This window comes from Microtus pennsylvanicus, chromosome 5 (genome assembly GCF_037038515.1).
Source record: "Microtus pennsylvanicus isolate mMicPen1 chromosome 5, mMicPen1.hap1, whole genome shotgun sequence".
Classification (NCBI taxonomy): domain Eukaryota; kingdom Metazoa; phylum Chordata; class Mammalia; order Rodentia; family Cricetidae; genus Microtus; species Microtus pennsylvanicus.
In genome coordinates this window covers 67226231-67249814 of record NC_134583.1, presented here as the reverse complement: position 1 = coordinate 67249814, position 23584 = coordinate 67226231, and the positions used below count along the sequence as shown (strand labels likewise).

The 23584-nt window shown below is 42.7% G+C and overlaps 1 protein-coding gene across 2 annotated transcripts in view; it reads left to right on the top strand.

Annotated features, from left to right (window-relative positions):
* Positions 1 to 23584, top strand: part of Xpo6 (exportin 6) — a 108633-nt gene that overhangs the window by 72375 nt on the left and 12674 nt on the right. For both annotated transcript variants that reach the window (XM_075972158.1, XM_075972159.1), the window contains 8 exons: positions 1273 to 1381; positions 2722 to 2814; positions 3761 to 3830; positions 8152 to 8311; positions 13080 to 13172; positions 17366 to 17510; positions 19398 to 19544; positions 20256 to 20445. In XM_075972158.1, the coding sequence (XP_075828273.1) occupies positions 1273 to 1381; positions 2722 to 2814; positions 3761 to 3830; positions 8152 to 8311; positions 13080 to 13172; positions 17366 to 17510; positions 19398 to 19544; positions 20256 to 20445 (1007 nt within the window). The remainder of the gene's footprint in view (positions 1 to 1272; positions 1382 to 2721; positions 2815 to 3760; positions 3831 to 8151; positions 8312 to 13079; positions 13173 to 17365; positions 17511 to 19397; positions 19545 to 20255; positions 20446 to 23584) is intronic.

Sequence of the window (23584 nt, the reverse complement as noted above, 5' to 3'; positions counted from 1 at the left end):
TCAGAGAGCAAACCTACAGGAAGAATGAACCCTTCACCCTTCTTTTTACCTTGCAGTCTTCCTTTAGCATCCCAGCAGCAAGTCCGATAGTCTCAGGATCCCTGTGCTTTGTTGAGCCTCAGCCCCACCCACACACTGACAAGTGGGAACCACAGTTTAACTGGTCTTAGGTTTTCAGGAGAGGAAGCATTTAGGTGCATAATCTTTTCTTAAAAACAATCGTTTTTTTGTTTGCCCCCCCCCCCCCACACACGTGATACCAAGTATTCTATAATGACTTGGTATCTTCTTTGCTAAGTTATTATTGTGGAAAGTAGCCACATGTGGGGCTTGAGGAATTTCTTCAATAAATTACTTTTAGATACAAACCAGAGGGTCAGGATTTCCCCAAGGCCCTTTAAATTTTCCCTTTAGTTTCTGAGTGATCTTAAAATTAATTGAAGGTTGAGTTTTAGGTTTGACTTAAAGCCACTGGTAGTTTATATGTAGAGAGAACATGAGGCTTGAGTTAGGGAGCCCTGACTTCAAACTAGCCTTCTTATTGATCTTGAGCAATTTAATTTTAGTTTTCTCACACTTTACCTCTTACAGCTATTAAAAGTGTTAACCTGGATGTGGTGCACACCTTTAATCCCAGCACTCAGATGCAGAGGCAAGTGGCTCTCTTGAGTTAAAGCCAGTCTGGTCTTCAGGACTACATGGGAAAACCCTGTCTCGAAAACAACAGAAAAGGTGTTATTTGTTGATACTCAAATACAGGATTAGTAGTTCCCAGGGAAGTTACTTTAAAAAAACCTCAAAAATATGTAGTAAGAGACTTAAAATGTTACCCTAGAAATATGTATTTGATACAAAAGAAGGTAGTGATTGAAGAAAAATGGCAGAAATCAGACTTACTTTATTGATAATTATATTAACTATAGTGGATTAGATTCAGTTGTTAAAAGGCAGAGAAGGGCAGAATGGATTTGAAAATTTATGATTCAGTTACTAAGAAACTCACTTTAGATTCAAATAAGGAGAGGTTGAAAGTCAAAGGATGGAAAATTATATTCCATGCAAGCAATAACCACAAGAACTCTTAACTGTAGAAGAGAGACCATCAAAGATGTCTGATGTAAGTAGTCAAGTACCACTTCTCTCATTTACGCCTATGCCAACTCAGAAACAGCACCAGGGTTGAGGTGTGTCCATAGCAAGTACTGTTCCTCCAGTCCAGGAGGCCTCTGAAAGCATGCTTTCCCTTGATGTTGGCTCTTCCCTCCTCCCTAGGTACGAAGATGCCCTGGTCCTCTTGCTCACAGAGGTATTGAATCGAATCCAGTTCAGATACAACCAGGCCCAACTGGAGGAGTTGGATGACGAAACTCTGGATGATGATGTAAGAGGCATTTCTCTTCTGTTGGTTTACCTTATCTCATTGCTTCTGAAAATGTTTTACAGGCGTTTTACTTCTGCAGACTAGGAATACAGAGAGACCAGGTGTGCATGGGGGATGCTGTAAGGAGTACTGACTGTCTACCTAGCTGGGATCTGGTGGAATAGTTCAGGAGAAGAAGGCTGGAATGATAGTCTATGTAAGGCATATGCCATAGGCTGTTATTTTTTTAAACTGAATCTTGTGCTGGTCTTTACAACATTAATAAGAAAATATTCTTACGGCACAACTTTAGCTTATCTTTCCTTCTATCAAACACTTGAAAATTTTCTAATATTAATATTATACTCAAAGTTAGAGTGACTGGTGGCATGATCCTGACCTTGAGAGTAGATTCTTAGGATAAGAAAAAGCGCACTGGGCTGGAGAGATGGCTCAGTGGTTAAGAGCATTGCCTGCTCTTCCAGGGGTCCTGAGTTCAATTCCCGGCAACCACATGGTGGCTCACAACCATCTGTAATGAGGTCTGGTGCCCCCTTCTGGCCTGCAGACATACACACATAATACACATAATATACATAATAAATAAATAAATATTTAAAAAAACAGTTAACTTTGAGTAAATATTTAAAAAAAAGAAAAAGAAAAGAAAAAGCACACTACTTAGAACCAGGTGGCTTTCATTTGAATCTCTGCAGCTTTGGGCACAGAGATGTATTTTTGAGGTTTTCTGAGCCATGATTCCCTCATCTCCATAATAGAAATGGCCTATTTTGCTGACTTATGTTGACAGTTACTTGAGGCAATACAGTGTGGAAGGGTGAGTTGTGCTACTGACTGACTGAGGCGGGATTCCTCATGTTAGCTCTTCTAAGAATCTCTAGCACAACTTGTTGAAATGCATCCTGATTCTGGGATCAGAGTTTTATGTTAATGACTGGTCCCTGGGGACAGTGATACTGCCTATGAGCCATGCCTTGAATGGTGATAATTGAGTCAGGTATATGTAAAGAAGTGACTGCTGCCTATCAATGGGATAATAGAAAAGTCACCCAAACTTTCACATTGTTTCTGAATTCTATGATCCTGGGAGGAAAAGTGAATTGTTCTATGTGAATTATTTGCTTTCTGAAGAAGTTGCTTGTTAGGAAATGAAATAATATTTTAAAAAAATAAATAACTGGGCCCTTTCAAAGTTCCAAATTCCTGATTTCACTATTTCCTATTTTCTCTAAAGTTAACATCTGAGAATAGACTTAAGGCTAAAGGGAGGCTGGTAATAAAGAGAACAGGGACCTACCTGCCTGTCTGGGAGAGCTGATACCTTTGTTTCTTCCCCACAGCAGCAGACGGAGTGGCAGCGGTACTTACGCCAGAGCCTGGAGGTAGTGGCCAAAGTGATGGAGCTCCTTCCTACACATGCCTTCTCAACTCTGGTAACTCACCATTTGAAGGGGAAGTCTAATTTGTTCCTGGCTTTTGTTCTGGAACATGGCTTTTGTACTTATCGGGCTGTCCATTTTTTTCTTTTCCCTTGTTCTGAATCTATACATTATTTTTACTTATGCTTGTGTGTGTGTGTTCTGTCTGTCTGTTAAAGGCAAGACAGGTTACTGGGGTCAGCTTCTGCACATAACTGCAAGCCACTACTTGGCATTCTGTCACAGGAACTAACAGGTCACTTTGCTACCTGCCTTTCTTAGGCAAGTTTAAGAGTTGTGTGTTGTCTCTCTCTCTCTCTCTCTCTCTCTCTCTCTCTCTCTCTCTCTCTCTCCCCCCCCCCCCCCCCCGGCAGGATTTTTCTGTGTGGCCCTGGCTGTTCTGGAATTTGCTCTGTAGACCAGGCTTGAACTCACCGAAATCCACCTGCCTCTGCCTCCCAAGTGATGGCGTTAAAGGTGTGCACCACCTCTGCCAGCTAACTCTTATCTTAAGGGTGAGTATAGTAGCCTAGGAAAGAAAGGCAGAAGGTCTGTATGCTAAATGAGCAGGGGAAACTGATAGTCCCATACCTGGGTCTGTTTTTCTCTTTGCCATGAACATTAATAAGACATATTTGATATTTTTTTCAAGGTCAGGACCTTCTCAGATTTGATGGAAGACCTGGCTCTTAAAGTCGTAGGTCTTGTTAAGACAGTACTAGTCATGCCCCAGAATCTTTTGCTATGACTTTAAAAGGAATCAAACTGACCTTGATTTCTTTATTGTTTTGGCACTAGTAGGTTTTATCTGTAGGTCTTGGGAGGTCACTGAAAGGGAACCATGCTTAGCATGTGTATGTGACCCTGTCTTTCTCGTCAGTACTTAACGCTTTAATGTTAAAAATAGTATCAAAACTTGTACTTATGATTTTTGTTTTAAACTTTGTCTCTTTGTTTTCAGTTCCCAGTTCTTCAGGACAATTTAGAAGTTTATTTGGGATTACAGCAATTTGTAGTTACTTCGGGGTCAGGTAAATTGGTCTTTACTTTCGAATTTAGTTTAGTATTAAAAAGACTGAACTATTGAGTTATTGCCACCTCTGCTGTAATAATGTGATTTGCCTTGTACAGCTTCTCTTCCCATCTCTTCAACTTCTAAATAAAAGTTTTTAGAAATTCCTACTACAAAGAAGCTGTGGGGGAAAGCTAATCAGGGCTCGGACTAAAAAGCCCTGGAGTGTTTCCTTATATTCCTTAAAACAGCGGGTATGTTAGAAATAATGGCTGTGGGATTTCACTAGGGCGGTATCTTCCTCTGACTTGTGATGTGAAGCAGCCAGGGTAGCAGCTCCATTCATTTTTGGAGTGCTCCTGCAGTTAGCAGTCTGCAGGAGGCTCTGCCCACAGCTGGCTGCAAAGACCTTTGCTGTCCGTGGTTAGAGTGGAGAGTTAACACTTGTTACTCTGCGGATAATAATTACAACCTCTTTGTAGAGCACACATTGCATGCCAGGCACTACGTTGTTTACTCTGTCATTCCTTTTTCTCCTCTGTACTTTGAGATAGAAGCATTGTTACTAGTTATTGTATTTTACAGAAGAGGATAATGCTCTTCAGAGATGTTGATTTACCCAGGGCCACATAGCCAGCCAGTTTGTGCTAATAGCAAGATGGAATAATGGGGAATGGTGGAAAGATGCCGTAAACTGACGTTCATTTTTGCCAAGTGAAGACACCAGTGACCTTAGATCCGTGCATCACCCCACCTTACCCCTACCCTGCCCTGTTTATCCCACTGTGTACTGCTCTTCAGCATTTCCCTACAGGCTGGTCTGACCTCTTGTCTGTCCAGAAGGCAGCTTCCTCCTGGGTGAACTTTCCATTCATGGTAGGGCCTCCATAGGGCCTCTTTGTGAGGATGCCCTGGCAGCCTGGGCCCCAGGAGGGTGATGAGTCTTGGCATGTCTCAAGTTCAGGCTCTGGCTCTGTAACCTGGATGAGAACAGTTTATGTAAACTTTGAGAAGGCACTTTACAAAATGAATATGTGTGTTTGCACTAATAAGATCATTTGATGTGAAATGCTGGATGGTTCCAGAACTGGTGGTCTCTCCTTGAGGGCCATTGCAATTAGAGTCATACTCTAGGCCCTAAGGATGTTATCTTTATAAAAAGAGTGTATTCAGACAGGTGGTGGCGGCACACACCTTTAATTCCAGCACTTGGGAGGCAGAGGCAGGTGGATCTCTATGAGTTTGAGGCCAGCCTGGTCTACAAGAGCTAATTTCAGGACAGGCTCCAAAGCTACAGAGAAACCCTGTCTCAAAAACCAAAAAAAAAGGGGGGGGTATTCTGCCCTCTTCCATTGACCCATAAGGTCAATTCAGTGCTGTAGTTGACTTCTTTTGGTGGTGATGATGGTTTATCATTTTGTAGTCCTGGTAGGCCACAAATGTGCTATATAGACCAAGCTGCCCTACCCTAGAACTTACTGACTGTTGGTTTTAAGGCATGCCTCCACCATGCCTGGCTGTCATTGATTTTTGTGTCTGGGTAAATGTCTGCATGGGTTTTTAATCCTTTTCTGAGATTGCTGATACTCAGCTTCCCATCACAGAAGGGCAGGTAGTCTTAGGTTTCCCTGCATTCACTAAAGTCCATCCTAGGCCAGTTTCACAGAGCACTTGGTTCTTCTGTTATCTCATTCTCGGTGCATATTCTAGTGATAAAACCTCTCAGACCAGATAAATAATTATTTCTTGGTTTAAAGGGAGTTTTCTTGCCCATGGTGAAGCATTCCTCCATGCCTTAGCGACTTGGAAGCCAAGTTTCCACTGCAAAGGTTATTTAAAAAATTAAAAATGTTGAACAGTTTGTTCTCTGGTTCCCATGGCTGCTTGCTGCTTCAAGTACCCTCCCTGCTATGCTGGTCAGTCTTGGTGGGCTGTGAAGCTCATGCCTTTCATTGCTTTCCCCTTTGTGGGGCCTTTACTTCTTCAGTCTCAGGGCTGGTGAGGAGTCAGGTACAATTTCCTTTTCATTTGACAAGTTACACTTGAGTGTTTTGTAATTGGTAGCTAAACCAGTAAGGTTACTTACTGTGCAGCTCAGGGATGCTGCCCATCCCTGCCCCCCAACACACACTCCCGCCAGGCACTGTTTTGTTAGCATATTTGCTACTGCTATATTTCCTGCTAATTCATTCTTGGTAAAACAAACAAACAAAGCAAAGCACGTCCATGTCAGCTGCTGTATATCTCATGTCCCTGACAGGTCAGCTTTTGCCCTCACTGTCAGTCTCTCCTGTGTGTGGATGGTGACCTTCTTTTTGGCTGTTCTCCTTATACCTATTTTCTATTTGGCTTCTTTTGTTACTCACTGAGATTTTCCCGTAGCTCTGAGTAATTCAACTCTTGGTTTAGCTACACAGCTTTCTTGCTGAAGAGATTGTTGCATTTACAGGATAGGAAACTTTCAATTTATGATTTTTTTTTTCAGAGACAAAGTTTCTCTGTAGCTTTGGTGCCTGCCCTGGAATTAGCTCTTGATAAGTGAAGGTTGGTTTCTGATTTGTGTATTCTCTCAGAGTAGAATACCTTAAATGTTCATATTTATACCTCTACCCCTTCACCTCTTGGTCAAGGAAGCTGCTTTTTAGACTGCTTCATGGTAACTTGGTTTAGCAGGGAAAGAGGACTTTAAAAGCTTGTCTAATTCAGTATGTAGTATCATTTCCATTTAAAGGTTCTACCTCACAGACATTCAATGTTCTGTGGACTGGGTGTGGCTCCTGTGAGGGATCTGGAGGCAGTAAAGGGATAGGCTTGCTGATTTTTGTGGAGTGACAGGGAGGAGGCGTGCCCATGACCTAGCCTTGGCCAAGTAAGAGAAAACATGTGTCATTGTGCACAGGCCTCCCTTCCCCTGCATGCCGTGTGTACTTCTGAGGCCAGGGGCAGATTTCCTAGAGGAGTGGGACAAGGCTGGAGAGCATAATTGGGATCCTTGGTGCTTCTGTGTCTGTCTGCCTTGCAGATGGCTCGGGAAAGGATCAGCTGCAGTGCTGAGTGCCATGAACCTTGGGTGGGACATGTATTAGATTGAATTAGACAGAATTTGTTTTATTCAGTCCAAAAATAGTCAGCTGTCAGCAGTTTCATTTTATTCAAACCCACAGTGAAAAACACATATGCAGCCTGTCTGGGCTGTTTTCTATTCAAGGTGTCATTCACATGGCTACACAGAGGCAGGTGTGCTTCACAGGGTTGGTGTTGAGGATCCTCGGGGAACGGGGAATGGAGGTGTTCTTAGGTGATCTGAGTTTAGGAGAAAGGTGCAGACACACAGCAGACGACTCATTCTTCCTAGTGTCTACGATAACCGCTGGGCATAGTTCCACCAAAGGGCTTCATAGCAAGACAACAGATGGTAGTGGAGCAGACACCAGCAGAGAAGGTTTGGTGATAGAGGGGGAAGTCCTGGAGTGGCTCTGGGAGGACACAGATTTGAAAAGTGCTAAGGGAATGTGGGTTTGCAAGTGTCCAAACCTGGGTCTTAACTATGGCTTCCCCACTTGATATCTCCCACACGTGATAAGCATGGTCTTTCCCTAGACTGAGTCCTGATGCTCTTTGGTTCTGTGAGTGGCTATGAAGAGACTGGTCCACAAGACCAGTCAGGGGTGTTTTGTCATTCATCTTAACATCATGCTTGCTAGGTTTAGTTTTATGTTGAAAAGTAAGAAAGTGTCAGGCCTTAGAAAATTTTTAGCTCATTGTGATCCATAATAATTACAAAATTGAACCATGCCTGTAGGTTGTAGGGTTTTAATGTACTCCGTCTTATAGTGAATTAGGTGATAGTGTCTTTCCCATTTTAAGGTTGAAGAGGCAAGCTTGGAAGGGTCAATGGTACAGTGAGAAAGTAGCAGGGATTGTCTCTGTGCCCAAGTCCTAGGCTGTCTTTTCCTGTTGTACTGGCCTAGATCCTGGGATGGAATGCAGAGCTCCCAGAGGGCACCAGCTCTGCCCTGGAAATAGGACCGTGGTGGGCATGTCACTTATTGGAGTCACCCATTTGCATGGCCTGTGTGTAGGTTGGTAATGTCATAACTGCCAGTGTCAGAAGGAATCTAATCAGGGATATACCAGGCTGTTTGTCCTTGCCTTGGGTCCCTGGAACAACATGGGTAAAGTCATAGGTAGAGGCTGTTCCCAGATGTGCTGTTCTGTACTGGAAAACAACTAAAGATTTTTATTGCCTGAAGCATTAGTTTGCTCTGTTTGGCTTGTTAGGAATGGTTGTTTATTACAAAGTTTGTTCTTCTCTGGAGAACTAAGATATTGTATTCCAGGACACAGGCTGAACATCACAGCGGAGAATGACTGCCGGCGCTTGCACTGCTCGCTGCGAGACTTGAGCTCCCTGCTGCAGGCTGTGGGCCGTTTAGCTGAGTACTTCACTGGGGATGTGTTTGCTGCAAGGTTCAATGATGCTCTCACAGTCGTGGAGAGGTAGGCTGGCTGGGCCCTGCAGCCCCTCCTTTTTATGGAAGGGTGGCTTGTTGTGTGTGCTCTGTGCTTTTCCATGTGTAGGTTAATATGGAGCAGATTGCCATTTGATGTACTGAGCTTTAAGGCCTCCATCTGTAAAACCGTGGGAAAGGGTTCTTGAAGTTTTACTGTAAGAATTGAATAAGGTACTTAGCATGGTGAATAAAACACATGATGGATAAAATAATAAGCCAAGCTGTTAGTTTATTGGCAACCTGTATAATTGGTATTGGACTCAGAAAAATCCAGGCACAATCAAGCTCTATGTCTTTCCTGACAGGATAAAGAAACATCAAAAAAGCCCTACTGGGGCTGGGAAGATACCTTGCAAGAGTGACCTGAGTTTGATCTTCAGAACCAATATTTAAAAACATAACAAAACAGGGAGGGGGAAAAACCCAGGCACAGTGACACATACTTGTAATTTCAGCTTTGGGGAGGCAGAAACAGGCTGATCCCTGGGGCCTGCTGGCCAGATAGTGGGCTTCAGTGAGAGGCTTGCATGCCCCCCTCTCCCACCATCCGCCAAAAAAAAAAAAAAAAAGAATAAGATGACAGGAAGGAAGAAAGGGGAAAGAAAGGTGGAAGGTATCTGAGGAATAATGCCCAGGGTCATCCTTTGGTTCTCCACACTGATATATAATGCACACACATGAATTATGAATGTGCACAGACATATTCATGCATGAGGGAAAGGGGGAAAGATTTCACTAGAAAACAGCATCAAATTGAAGAATTCAATTCAGTTCTTGTCATGTAGGCCACAGGTATTAGAGGTATAGGCTATTGATGGTTTGTCTAGTCCAATTAAACTCCTGAGAAATGGGGCAGTCTCCAGTCTTGGCTCCAGTTTGGTTTGGAGAGAAATGCAGCTGTTTGCTGGGAAACATCTCATTTAGATGCCCAGTCCTACCACTAAACATTTTAGACACTGAAAGTCAGGTGGGAAGTATTGGGTACTTTAGACCTGTTAGTGTTGGAGTCCCAGCTGAGTAGGTGTGTGTAATGAAAAGATGTTCTAATTCGTATGATGTCTCATTACTGGTAACACGCTAGGAAACAGCCCCCAATAACTGAGTTACTTGCATACCAAATTTCTTATTTATTTTGCTTGAGAGAGTGTCCCACTGTGTAGCCTGAATGACCTAGAACTCACTCTGTAGACTCACTCTGTAGACCAGACTGGCCTCTAATTCATAGAGATCCACCGCACCCAGCTCATACCAAATTTAAAAAAAAAAAATTACATCTTGGCTTAAAATGAAAGATAACTAAGAGTTTTAAATCTTACCAACAAAGTTAAAATTAATAGTAGTAGTATGTAGTATTAAGAATTTTACAAGTAGTTTTTTATTCCTTGTCTCAACTCATTTTTTACGTTGAGAGGTGAGTCTTGCCGTTTTGTTTCTTAGTAGATGTGGCTCAGAGGCAGTGGGTGCTTTGTTTGGTTTATGTGCTCAGGAGAGGGAGCAATTTTAAGAGTCCAAATTCCAGGCTTTTTATAAACTATGGAGTTTTGACTTTCAGAGTCTAATTTTCTTCCCAGTCTTGTACTAGGTCCATTTCTACTGATGACTCAGTAGGGATAGAATGTATTTTCCTGTCTCAAGTTAGATAACCAGTGTTTGAATTTGGTTCAGTAAACCATTTGGATATGTATGTCAGTCTACTTTTTTTCTCCAGTGAGATGACAGATCAGAGAGCCTGGTTTGTCAGAGGTCTTATGCTTACATATCTGTCTGCATTTAGACTAGTTTGTAAAGCTGTGCATGGTGGCACATGCCTATAATCCCAACATTCAGGAGGCAGAGGCAGAGGGGTTTCTGTGAGTTCCAGGACAGCCAGAGCTACATAGAGAAACTCTGTCTCAAAAAATAAACCAAGGGGGCTGAAGAGATGGCTCAGAGGTTAAGAGCATTGCCTGCTCTTCCAGGGGTCCTGAGTTCAATTCCCAGCAACCACATGGTGCCTCATAACCATCTGTAATGGGGTCTGGTGCCCTCTTCTGGCCTGCAGGCATACACACAGACAGAATATTGTATACATAATAAATAAATAAATATTTAAAAAATAAATAAACCAAGACTAGTGTATGAGAGAAGGCTTTCCCTATAGTTTTGTGATTTGACTAGCCATTGTGATTAGTTAGCACTGTTGTCTGATAGGTCACATGAAACCTGATATTATAGTTGCTGAACACAGATACATCTAATTACAGGTTTAGTGTAGAACACAACTTAAGGAACTCAACACCAGAAGGTAGGGAAATGACTCAGAGGGTGGTACTGAGTGCTTGCTATATTGTGGAGCCAGACAGGATGACTGAGACTTGGTGGCTACCAGCCCAGACAGGTCTATCAAGAGATTGTGTTTCAAGGGAAAAAGGTAAAGAAAGGTAGAATGGGACACCCGTAATCCATCTGTGACCTTTGTGCTTGCAGGGGACATGCATACCCACACAGCTGTGATTTTAACACATGCTTAACAAATATAACACATGAACACACATTTTTGTGTGATAGTTCCTATTTTCATTCCTGTTTTACAGAAATTTTAAGGACTTGGGGTTAAGGACTTGGCTTTTTACTCCTGCTTTCTTGTCTCTGTGGGGGTGCCCTTCACGCTGCCCTCCAACCCTCAGTCCTTTTATGGTTTCCTTTTGGAATAAAGTCCTGCATTCCACACATCTGAGAGGAACATTTCCCAGAGTACAAACTTCCTTTCTTTAGTGTTAAGCTCTTTTCAGAGATTGTGACACATACACACACACCGTGCCTTGGGTTGGGACCAAGCAGCTGCCCCTCTAGTGACCTCTGCAGTTGAGGGGTATGCTTGCAGGGTTCTATGTGGAGTTGGCCAGAACTCAGGCAGTGCTGCACTGTTCACTCAACTCAGAAGGACAGAAAATGGACTTCTTGCTTCCTAAAGGAGCTCCCTGCTGTGCCTGATGCTGGACATACAACCATACACCATACACCGTGTGCCTTGAATAACTGGCACTCTCAGCCACTTCCCCTTCAATGTAGCCATCTCAGTTTATTCTAGAAAGATTTACTCCTCTCATTTCTTTCTGCTGTGGGAGAATACTCTTGTACACTGCAAAGATATGCCACTCATATTTGAGTATTAAAAAGCTGATTAGCCAATAGCCAGGCAGGAAGGATAGGCAGGACAACCAGACTAGGAGAATTCTGGGAAGAGGAAAGGCAAAGAAACAGTCACCAGCCAGACACACAGGAAGCAAGATGAGAATGCCTCACTAAGAAAAGGTATCAAGCCACATGACTAAAGATAGACAAAAATTATGGGTTAATTTATGTTGTAAGAGCTAGTTAATAATAATAAGTCTGAGCCAATAGGCCAAACAGTTATAATTAATATAAGCCTCTATGTGTTTCTTTGGATTGAATGGCTGCAGGACCAGGCAGGACAGAAACTCCTGCCTACATTTTTCTTCCAGCATTTTACCATCAACAATTTCTAATTTTCAAAGAAGTTGTGAGAATCATACAAGGAGGGAAGGAGGGGGTGGGGAGGATGAATATAAGTCTGTCACCTAGACTCTTAAGTTTTACAGGAGACATTTTACTCTCTTTCCTTATTATGTATCGATCGATCCATTGGAAACATTGAAGTGATTTTAAATTTGTCATGTGAATCTTTAGATAAATTGTCAAAAAGCAGGCTTCCTTTCTTTATTTTTTATTTATTTTTTTTATTTTCGAGACAGGGTTTCTCCGTAGCTTTTTTGGTTCCGGTCCTGGAACTAGCTCTTGTAGACCAGGCTGGCCTCGAACTCACAGAGATCCGCCTGCCTCTGCCTCCCAAGTGCTGGGATTAAAGGCGTGCGCCACCACCGCCCGGCCAGGCTTCCTTTCTTAAAACATTTTCCCCCAGGGGCTTAGAGGTTAAGAGCACTGATTATTCTTTCAGAGGTCCTGAGTTCAATTCCCTACAACCACATGGTAGGTAGCTCATAGCCATTTATAATTGAGATTTGGTGCCCTCTGCTGGCATGCAGGCATACATGCAGGCAGAACAATGCATAATAAATAAAAAAAAAATTTACCACAAAGGGAAACATTTTTCCCCTCACTTCTAAAAATAGTTTATATAGCTTGGCATAGCTCATGTGTGTAATCTCAGCACTAGGGAGGCTGAGACAGGATGATCAGAAGTTTAAGGCCAGTCTGAACTACATAGCCAATATAATACAAAAAAAAAAAAGTGTGCACACAGGTACACAGCGTTGAATATTTATAATGTGCGATTCAGGAATATAGAAAAGCAGAGAGGAAACAGTAGTCCATAATCTACCTACTCCATCCCACCTCTAGAGTAACTGGACCAACATGTTCTGGTGATCTTTTTTCAAGCTTTGCATGAGAGAGAGAGAGACAGAGACAGAGAGAGTAAAGAACAACTTACAGAAGGCTGTGTTCTACAAGATCAAACTCTGGCGACTAGACCTGGTGGCCAATGCCTTTACTCACTGCACCATCTCGCCAGCCTTTGTTTTTAAAGTTTTTGACATAGAAGTGATGTGATGTATTAGTAAGTGCTCTTAATGCACAGTCCTGGCTATTTTCTTGGGAAGAATTGGAGATCAGATTTTTGTTTTTGTTTTGTCTGAAAGTCTGACCTTGGGGTTATATTTTGCATCTTGTCCCTTTTGTTTGTTTTGGCTCTCAGGCTTAATGTCCTTTCTCACCTACTCCTTTGTCAACAGATTGGTCAAAGTTACTCTGTACGGATCTCAGATAAAACTGTACAACATTGAAACAGCTGTGCCATCAGTGTTGAAGCCTGACCTCATTGATGTGTAAGTAGAGTATGGGGGTTGCCTTCTTATGAGACGTTGACCTTACCTGCAGATGAATTCAATGTAATGAACAGCGGTGGCTGCCTCGAATTGAGGGATAACTCTTGAACTCTGACCCTAGAAAGACAGATTATTGGATGTATGTCTGGGATGAATGTAATTGGTTGAACTAAAGAGACCAGGGATGAAGCTCTATGGGGGCAAGCATTATAGGAGACAACAGTGTGGGCTGTGAAGTTAGGAACTGGTGAGCACCATGGTGGAAGAGGAGGCTGAAAAGTACACAGGGGTGGTGTGGAAGCACCTGAAACATGCAGCTCTCACCCTACACGGACAGAGTTGGTGCATGTGAGAAAAACCAGTCATCTCACATGAAACTGATTATCCTCTAATTAACCTCACTTCTGACATTACTTGTAGCATCATGTTGAGGGCTCTGTCCCCAGGAGTGTCCTTTCTGCATCTCCTTTCCAATGGCAGCTGTTGCCCCCAGCTGTGCTTTTTGTGCTTCTGTATGATGACTAGAAGTTGGGATTCCCACATCTTTCTCTGAAAGTTTGATTAGTTTGCTGTGGTGGCAAGACACATCTAGGTCTGTTAGACGAGTGCCAGATGAGTAGCGCAAGATGTATAGGAGTTGAGAGCTTGCTGTCCTTCCTGGCATTCCCCTCCAGGAACCTATGCTTCAGAGGCTCCCCAGCTCACCTAGTCCCCTCAGGATTGATATAGATGCATGACTGATTGGTTAAATCATCAGGGAAACCTTTAGTCCCTTTACTCTCCCCAAAGGCTGAGAGTGTGGCAAGAGTCACAACCCACAAAGCACATGACCCCATACCCTGGCAGTTTGACCATACCCTGGCAAACTAGGGACTTTGCAGAAGTTGCCTTGCTTAACATATGCTTAGGTGTGTTGGTAAGGGCTGTTAAAAGTAACAAAAACTTTGGCTGTTCTGAAGATAATGAAAGACTGAGGACAAAAGACCAAATGTTTTCAAGCAAAAGATGTCCTTTTTCAGGGACATTGTAAGGACTATGGGAGCTGTAAGCCAGCAACTCGTCCAAACCAAAGTGGATGTCTTAAAGCAACTGGAGCACAAAAGGGCTTTTGGACATCTTCCTACAGATTTTAAGTTTGGAAGGATGACACAGGGCCCATCTGTATATTAAATAAGAATCTCAGGTTGCTTTGACACTTAACTCAAGATGCTCAGATAAAGTATATACATGGGGGAAGCTCATGAGGAATGACCTGGAAGGGATAGCATCTGGGGACTGTAACCAAGGCCTTATCCCTATTGTACTGCCCAAAAGGCTTGCTGTGGACTAGAGCAGAGGCTGATAAACCATGACTCGTGACACAGAGAGACACACACCTCCCCTACCGTAAGAGGTGGTGATAAGAAGACCAAGCTGCAACAGTTGAGAGACCTTTCCCCCTACCCTGGATTAAGCAGCAGTTAATGCAGTAGAACAAGTATCCCAGCATAAGCAGAAGAGACTGACAAGTGTAGAATCTGAAAAGAAGGTGTGGAGTGGGTGGGGCAGGACCAAAGAAACACGGTGCTCAGCACCTAGTTACTTCAGGGTGCCTTCTGTGTAAAGATAAGGCAGAGGAGACTCAGACCTTTTGAAACTTCCCTCTGGGAAACTTGACTGGCAACTCTGGTTTTGCATCTTACAGACAGATAAACTGCTTTGTTTCAGCCTGGAGGGAGCCTTTTAGCTGAGTCTGTTGGGCTTAGGACAGGAGTTGAGTACAGACCAGTGGCCACCTGCAGTGTCAGCATATTTTCCTGGAATACAGCCGTGCCCATTCATTTACATAGTAATTTGTAGCTGCTCTCTACACCACGGCTAACTAGGGGCTAACTAGGAGTGTGTATGTAGTCCGCAAGGCCTAAAATACCCACAGTTAGTTTTTTTTTATAGAAAAGGTGCTTCTGGGTGGCGGTGGTGCACTCCTTTAATCCCAGCATTCCAGAGTGAGTTTGAAGCCAGCCTTATCTACAGTGCTGAGTTCAAGGATAGCCAGGGCTACAGAGCATCCGTCTCAAGAAAAACAAAACAAAACAAAACAAAAACTGTTGTTCTCTTCAGCTGCAGATTAAGTAAATAGAAGAGTGAGTGGAAATAAACTGTAGATAGCACGTTACTTCACCTGTGAGTTCTTTAGGTGTCTCCTAGGAACAAGCCATTCTCTAGAACTGTGTTACTGTTGTCAGCACTTAAAACCTTACAAGCCAATATCTAGTGTACACACACACACACATGTACACTGCTTAAGATTTAATTATAAACCTATCTCCTATAATGTAGAATAGTCCCTAATTATATATGATGTATGAGCAGAGGTGTGTGTGTGTGTCAGAAAAGGAAGAGGCGGGGAAGGTGGAGGGAGTGGGAACTGGAATTGATATGTAAAATGAGAAAAGATAGTTCTCAAAGAGTAAACGAATAAATAAATAAATATTTTAATAAAGAAGAAAAAATCACATGCGGGGGTAGGGAGGGGAGGAAGAGGAAGACAGACACCTTGGAGCATAAGACCGTATGTTTACTGTTTAAAGAACATCCTGCAGTCCAGAGCTGGCAAGTTTTTTCCACTGTGTCAGCCTATGTTACATGTTTGTAGCAAGGTGGCTGCATTCTGTGAAGTTTTTCGTCTTGTATCATATCAGTAGGCACTTGGATCATTGTTGATGCTGTTTGATTGTGAAATGATGTCTGTTTACACCCTAGCACTGTCCCCAGTCAGGTTGTATAAGCCTTGGCACTTGGGCTGCCCCTCACATTTAAGCCTTGCTATTTAACCACATAATTTCTCCAACAAAAGGAACCAGAACTCCTTTGGAAAAATGCACTGTTTTGGGACAGGATGATGCTTGGGAATGCTGTAGAATCAGTAAATAAGGAAGTGGTTTCTGAATGTGTCTGGAATATGCAAGAACACACAGGAGCTGACTTGAAGGGAGCATTCCTTGTTAAGACTTGATCAGCAGTTAAAAATGACAATAACTTATACTATTTTGAGTAAAAAAATAATCCTTTTGACCATATTTTTTTTCTTTTTAAGAATCATCAGTTTACAGTTTAACAGTGACAGAGAAGGGGTCTTCATGGTGACCACACCATGGGGTGGGTCATGTATATAGGTCATGTCAGGATATCAACTCAGATTGCTTAGTGATGACTACAAGAAAGGAGCATTTGTGCATAGCTGCATGGTCTAGTGTTTTGAACTAGACTGCTGCCTCCGTAAGACCGATTATTTATCTTGTTGAGCTGTGAGCTGGTTTTCTGTGTTCTGACTGACGTGGAACTAGCTATGTAGCCTTGCTGCCCTTGAATTCAGAAATGTGCCTGCTTCTGCTTCCAGGAGCTAGGAAGATTAAATATGCATACCACTGTGCCTGGTGTGTTTTAGTGTTTTCGTTTGGTTGGTTTTAATTTTAAGCAGGGTTTCACTTTGTAGTTAAGGCTGATTTGGGAGCTGGAGTGTTTATTTATTCTCATCTCAGCCTTGAGTGCAGGGGTCACAAGTGTGTGCCACCGCACCTGGTTTCATTGTAAACTTTTAAGTGTGTATTTTGTTAATGTGTGATCCAGTGCAGCCTTTGCAGAAGTCAAACACCTGAACACTCTAGGCAGACCCTTCTGGAATCTTCCGTCAGAGTTGTAGAATACCCATTTCTCATCTAGAATGTAGTTTGCAGCTAAGACTGCTAAGATTTTTACTTTTTTGGGTTTTTTTGTTTGGTTGGTTAGTTTGGTTTTTTGAGACAGGGTTTCTCTGTAGCTTGTTCTGGAATTAGCTCTTGTAGACCAGGCTAGCCTTGAACTCAAAGAGATCCGCCTGTCTCTGCATCCCGAGTGCTGGGATTAAAGGTATGTGCCACCACCATCTGACGCATTTTGCTATTTTTAAAGTTAGCATATTTCTCCTTATGTTTGCCATCTTCTTAAATAAACTTGTATTGTCACAGAAAGAGTAAGATCTGCAGCTGTTCAGAAACTGCCCTGTGTGTTCTCAGTAGTGGTGGGCATGTAGAAACAATGCGAGCAGGTGACTGATATGTACACTGTCACCATGTCCTGGAATGCCCTGCAAGTGGATAGGGTTCTTGTTTTACAAGTTCATGCCACTCTGTTTGCCTGACCCTCTCAGATCACTTCTTCTGTCCTTCCTGCAGGCATGCTCAGTCACTTGCTGCTCTCCAGGCCTACTCCCACTGGTTGGCACAGTATTGCAGTGAAGCCCATCGACAGAACACCCAGCAGTTTGTGACACTCATCTCTACCACCATGGATGCGATCACACCTCTCATTAGCACCAAGGTCTTGAGACAGAAAATGCTGTACCTGTTTGTCCTTTCCATAGTCCTGCTTACCATAAAACTAAAACAGTGTCCTTACTACGGGTGATACAACTGTATTTCATGTTCCTTAAAAAATTTGTTTTATTATTTATTTATGTGTGCATGGGCATGCACGAGCGCCATAGCTTGCCTGTGGAGATCAGAGAACACATAATAGAAATTAGTTCTCTTTTTCCACTCTGCTGGTCCCTGGTTTCTGATGGCAAGGACCTTTCCCCTCTGAACCATCTTGCCAGGCCTCATGTCCCTTTGCAGTTGTAGTCTACACATGTTCAAATAGGATTTGGGTTTTGCTCATGGTGGAAGTACCTGCTCAGTTTTATTGCCTGAAAAGGTTTTTTGTTGTTGGATCTTATTCCTTGAAACAACGTTGTTCTCAGGATGAGCATGGTCAGGACTGGTGGCAATCCTTCTAGACATGTTTCTGTTTTTACAGAAAGTTTGTAGATATAGAGGTATTGCTGTTCATTCCCACTATGTCTTGCTTTCTTCTAAATACACAGATCAACTTGAGTTGTCATACTACCTAGTGCTATCTTCTTATGAAGATGGGTTTGATTTTCTCATGATAGAAGGAGGCTCCCTTTACGTCTACTCTTCTACAAATGATAGAGAGCCTGTAGTGGGGTCCTGGAAGTGAAACTGCTAAGTAAAGGTTATAGTTAGATAAAATGGGCAGAGTCTAGTAAGTTCTCACCCAAGAAGACTGTTAACTTGCATGAGGTGCATCCAGGTGTTCTTACTATTTTTGCACATATAGGAAGCCTGTTTGAATAGAGTTATGTTGACTTCCATAAAACTACTGTATTTGTAATGGTAGTTTCTAAAGGTTTTGATGCCCATAAGGAGTGTGTTCTATTATTTACCTAGCTCTTGCTCCACTTTTAGTTTGATTCCATTACAGGTAAAATTGGGCTGGGAATTTAACTGAATTAGTAGAGTGCTTGCCTCATGCAAATGAAGCCCTGGCTTCAGTCCCCAGCACCACATGCAGCATTCAGGGATAAAAATAGGATAAGAAGTTCAAGGTCATCTGGGTTATATGAGACCCTGTCTTTAAATTAATAAATACTTCTGAAATATGTAGATTAAAGAATGTTTATCCTGTTATGTCATTTTCTTAGAATAATTAGAGATTATGATGTTACAGGTAAGCAATATTTTATGGTTACCATATTAGGTAAATATTCAGGAATTACCATAATACCACCTTTCTAAATAGTTCTGCAGACCTTGATTCTTTGGTGTGATGTTTCACCAGTCTTACTGTGTTTGGCCCTTACTTATAGGAAACTTTCTTGAGTTTAGGCCTGATTCCTTGGTAGAGTGTGTGTTTAACACAGTTAAGGCTGAGGCCAGTTTCTAACTATTCTTTTCCAAGAACTTTTTTTTTTTTGATGGATTTGAAGCTGTCAGTAATTTGAATCAAGTTTTTTTCAGGCATGTTAAGATGAAAGAAATAGGAGAGACTAGGAGATTGGCAAAATGCAATGCAGGCAGGAAGGGCTGAGTGAGACCTTGACTTCTGGGGGAACCAGAGCAGGAAACTGAAGAAGAATACTATGGTGTTTGAGGGGAAGACTTGGACAGCATGCCAGAGAGGACACTGTGGGGTTTCACAGAAGTGGATGAGTTGAGGAGTGATTGGGAAGAAAGAGCAAGAAGTGATGCTGACTGAGGGCAGAAGCTATAGATGTTGACTAGAAGACATTCATCTTGTTGGGAATTATCCTCAATGAATGGTATAGTTTAGCAGTCATTAGTTACAGCTGCTCCAGGAAAGTTTCTCCAATACCAATCTCCCAGAAGATCAGTAAGCCAATATGTCACATTTCTTCTGTTTTAGGTTCAAGAAAAGTTGCTGCTGTCTGCGTGCCACCTACTTGTCTCACTAGCCACCACTGTGCGACCTGTCTTTCTTATCAACATCCCCGCAGTACAGAAGGTCTTCAACAGCATCATTGATGCCTCTGCCCAGCGCCTAGCCGATAAGGTAGGACACACTCCTTGGGGCATTCCCAGAGCTCTGTGGCTGAGACCTGGGGAAGCTAAGGCAGAAGAGGCTGGTTCTGCTTTTACATTCGAGTTGAAAGCCACCTCAGCTACATGGACTGCCTCTGTGGGTAGCACTGACACAACCCATTGGCTTCTCTCACTCAAAGCCAGAATCCTGATTCAGATGGGAAAGCTCCTCCGCTTTCATGCACAGAGACATCATTTGCCCCCTATTGAGAGCCCCTGTGCTCTCCTTGGTTCAGGCCAGCCTGGTTTACATTCTGGGTTTGAGATGCCACCTGGCAGGCTCAGACTACTTATGAGCAGAAAGTTGGTGAGGTGGGTGGATTTACAGGCAGGTTCTTAGCGACCTGAATGTGAGAGCATGGGGGTAAGAGTGTCCTTGTGAGCCCGTTCTCAGTGGCTTCGTGGAGGTGGAAGGCAGTATCAAAGACTGTACTAGGCTCCGTGAGGCTTCAGACACCAGATTGAGCAGGGTGAATACTAGCTAGGCTTCTTAAGGCTGACACTATACATTGAGACCTAGACTTGGGGTTACTTCTGTTTCTTTTTCCTGCCTGAGTGCCTTAAAGGTAGAGGATGGCCAGGCTATTAAGAAAGACACATAGGACCTGAGGAAGAGTCAGTCTTGGCTACCAGCTTTCGTCTACCCTTTGACCTCTGATGGATGCCTTTGGGTTCCTTCCAGGCACAGGTTTTGGTTTGCCGTGCACTCTCTAACACCTTGCTCCTTCCATGGCCAAATCTTCCTGAGAGTGAGCAGCAGTGGCCCTTGCGTTCCATCAATCATGCCAGCCTCATCTCTGCACTCTCTCGGGACTACCACAGTCTGAAGCCCAGTGCTACTGCCCCCCAGAGAAAGGTGCCATTGGATGACAGTAAGTAACTCCTGTGTAGACTTTGCACCTGAAGCTCCTCGGGTGACTTCATTTGCTTATAGTGACATGACTACTCCACAGAAAAACTGTTACATCTGCTGGACATACCTCCTGAGTACGTTCCTCCTATCTGTTAAGTAACTGTTGGAGACCTAAAGGAAACACCTATGGACGACTCTGCCAGTGGTGCCGTCCATCTATAAGCCCTAGGCTGACGGAACCCATTTCAGATGCTTGTGTGAACAGAGCAGTTTTCTCTTCACAGGAACCTACCTGTACTTCAGATCTGTCTTCTGAGCAGCTTTAACTTTTTCCAAATAGAAACATTTCAGAGGTTTTAGAAGAACACATTCTTCACAAGGAATACATGAAGAGAAAAAATTGAAACAATTCTAGTTCATGTAAAAAGGATCAAATTTTCTTTGACAATGGCAAATATCAAAGTATTTTTAAAATAAAATCTTTCACAGTAAGAATGATGAAACATGGCTGGGCGGTGGTGGCGCACGCCTTTAATCCCAGCGCTCGGGAGGCAGAGGCAGGCGGATCTCTGTGAGTTCGAGGCCAGCCTGGTCTACAAGAGCTAGTTCCAGGACAGGCTCCAAAACCACAGAGAAACCCTGTCTTGAAAAACCGAAAAAAAAAAAAAAAAAGAATGATGAAACACTATTAGATGGTGTTGCTTATAATGTCAGCAGGGATGCTTTATGAAATATCACAGATGGTAATGAAGATTGTCCTTTTTGTTAGTTTGCTTGAGATAGGTCTCATTGTATATCTCAGGCTGACTTGAGATTCAAATGACCCATCATGGGCCAGAACTTGTGATCTCTCTGTCTTCTGAGCACTGGGATTACAGGTGTGTTTCATAGTAACTTGCTTTAACCACCATTTTTCTTTCTTTTTTTGAGGCAATTTTTCTAGGTCTCACCACATAGACTAGGTTAGTTTTTTTCAAGACCTCTTCATCACTGGGCCATGTGTGCTCCTCCCTGCTCAGCTTTTAAATGTGGGTTCTGGGTGATGGAACTCGGGGCCTCCTGCGTATGTAGCAGTGACACTGCCTCCCCAGCTCTTAGGCTTTCTCTTTAAAAAGACTTTTGTTTTGTTATGTGTTTTTCTTTAAACCATTTTGTATGTGTGATGAGAGTGTATATTCATGAGTGTGGTATGTGTTCCATGTGAGCTCAAGTGCACACTTGTAGAGACAGGAGGACACTGTCTTACTCCTTTAAGTCAAGATCTCTCTGAACCTGGAGCTCACGTGTTTTTCAGACAGACTAGAGCCCAATAAGCCCCAGCGATCCTATCTCCATCCCCTTTTTATAACTTTATTAACATACTCTATATTAAAAATTGGAATAAAATAACTTAAAGAGAAGGGAACTCCTAAGTCTCGGCTGTGTCTGTGTCATGAAAAGCAGTTGTTTTAGCTGGGTTTTATGCTTGTATCCATATTTTCACTGTGTAGAATTCTTAAGTGACACACATAGACTCAGTGGCTGGTGCCTTGAGAATGTGCTATATTCTCAAGGTTCTTGCCTTAGTTTTATATCTGGCATCAAACCTGGCTTTTCCAATAACAACTTTTAAACAAGTTTGATGCTTGTTTTATTCTAAAGTATTATGGAAAAAAGTAGTTTTTAAATTCTCATTTTAGCCTTATGATGGAGAGGATATTTGTTAACCTGATTTTATCTGGTGTAGTGGCTTGACACAAAGGAAGAAGTTAAGCCTTGTTCTTGTTGCATGAGCACACATGATGCTCAAGACTGCCAGAGAGCTGAAGGCCACAGGCTGCTGAACTTCACTCCAGTGTACACTCTCACTGGGAGGGGCGTGTGGAGCCTTGCCACACTCTACGGCCAGAACAAGCTGTATGACCATGACTCAACCTCAGAGCAGATAAGGGGTTGTGAGGCTGTTAGCTGGTATGGTTTCTGTGCATAAGCTCTGGCCTTAAAACCTGGTGTGTTAGTATCTTTGGCTTCCTCTTCTCTGGAACCTCCAGGCATAGTCTGTTGCCTTCTTTATTCTTTAATGAGATTAATGTTTGGAAAAGGGTTCCCTTTTCTTGCTTTACATTTTCAGAGTTGAAATAAGAATTGTCCTCTGTGAGTTTGCAGTCAGCCTGGTCTACATAGTGAGTTTCAGGTCAACCAGAGCTACATGGAGAGACCCCATCTCAAAACCAACCAGCAACACAGCAGTAAGAACTGTGTATCTTATTAGTCACTCTGGGTTTAATCTCAAATATCAGGGGAAGAAGACAAGAACAGTGCTTGCCTTTCTCCTTGCCTCACCATCTGCTTAGTTTGCTACATTGTGTTCTCTTCCTCTAAAATACTTTTTATAAAAACCCAAACATTTATAGTAAATTGTAGACCTTTATATAAAACAAGGAGCTGACACTGTCTTCAAACCAAAGCACTGTTCCCACTGGCCAGCAGTGGGACAAAGCATTTAACATTTGAACCACATTAACAAGTTACCCCAATGCTACCAAAAATGTTTTTGGTTTTTCTAAAAGCTCAGCGTTGTATACTGTATTTGGCTGTCATTTCTCTTCACCCTCCTTCAGTATAGAAACATCCCCATCTTTGTCTCTCATGACCTTGGCATTTCCTTAGAGTCCAGGCTTGTTTTTTGGTAGACTTTTCCTTAATTCTGTTGTACCTGATTATTCCCACCAGATTAGGTAGAGTGGTGTATGTTTCTTATTACATCACTTCTGTTTGTCTTGTGACTTTCAGGCAATGTTTGGGGAAAGCTGTCTCCCCAAGGGCCCCTGAGAATGTGAGGTTAGAAGTTCGAATCTGGGGCCATGTACCACTTTTCCTCATTGTTTCTTGCTTTTTGAAAATAAAGTCTTTAATGGTTTGGAATTGTTGTATTTATTATTATCATTATTACTGTTATATTATTTGACATAGAGACTCTGTACAACTCAGACTGTCCTGGAGCTCTTCTGCCTCTGACGTGATGCGTGTACAGGCACCTGCCTGGCTTTCATGGTTTATAATGTACTATTTGTGGACAGGTCACAGTAACACACGTATAGGGGTTTCAGTTTCTTTTATGTTTTGGTAAATAAACATCGATTCTTTTAAAAATTTACTTGAGTGTCAGACAGGCCAGA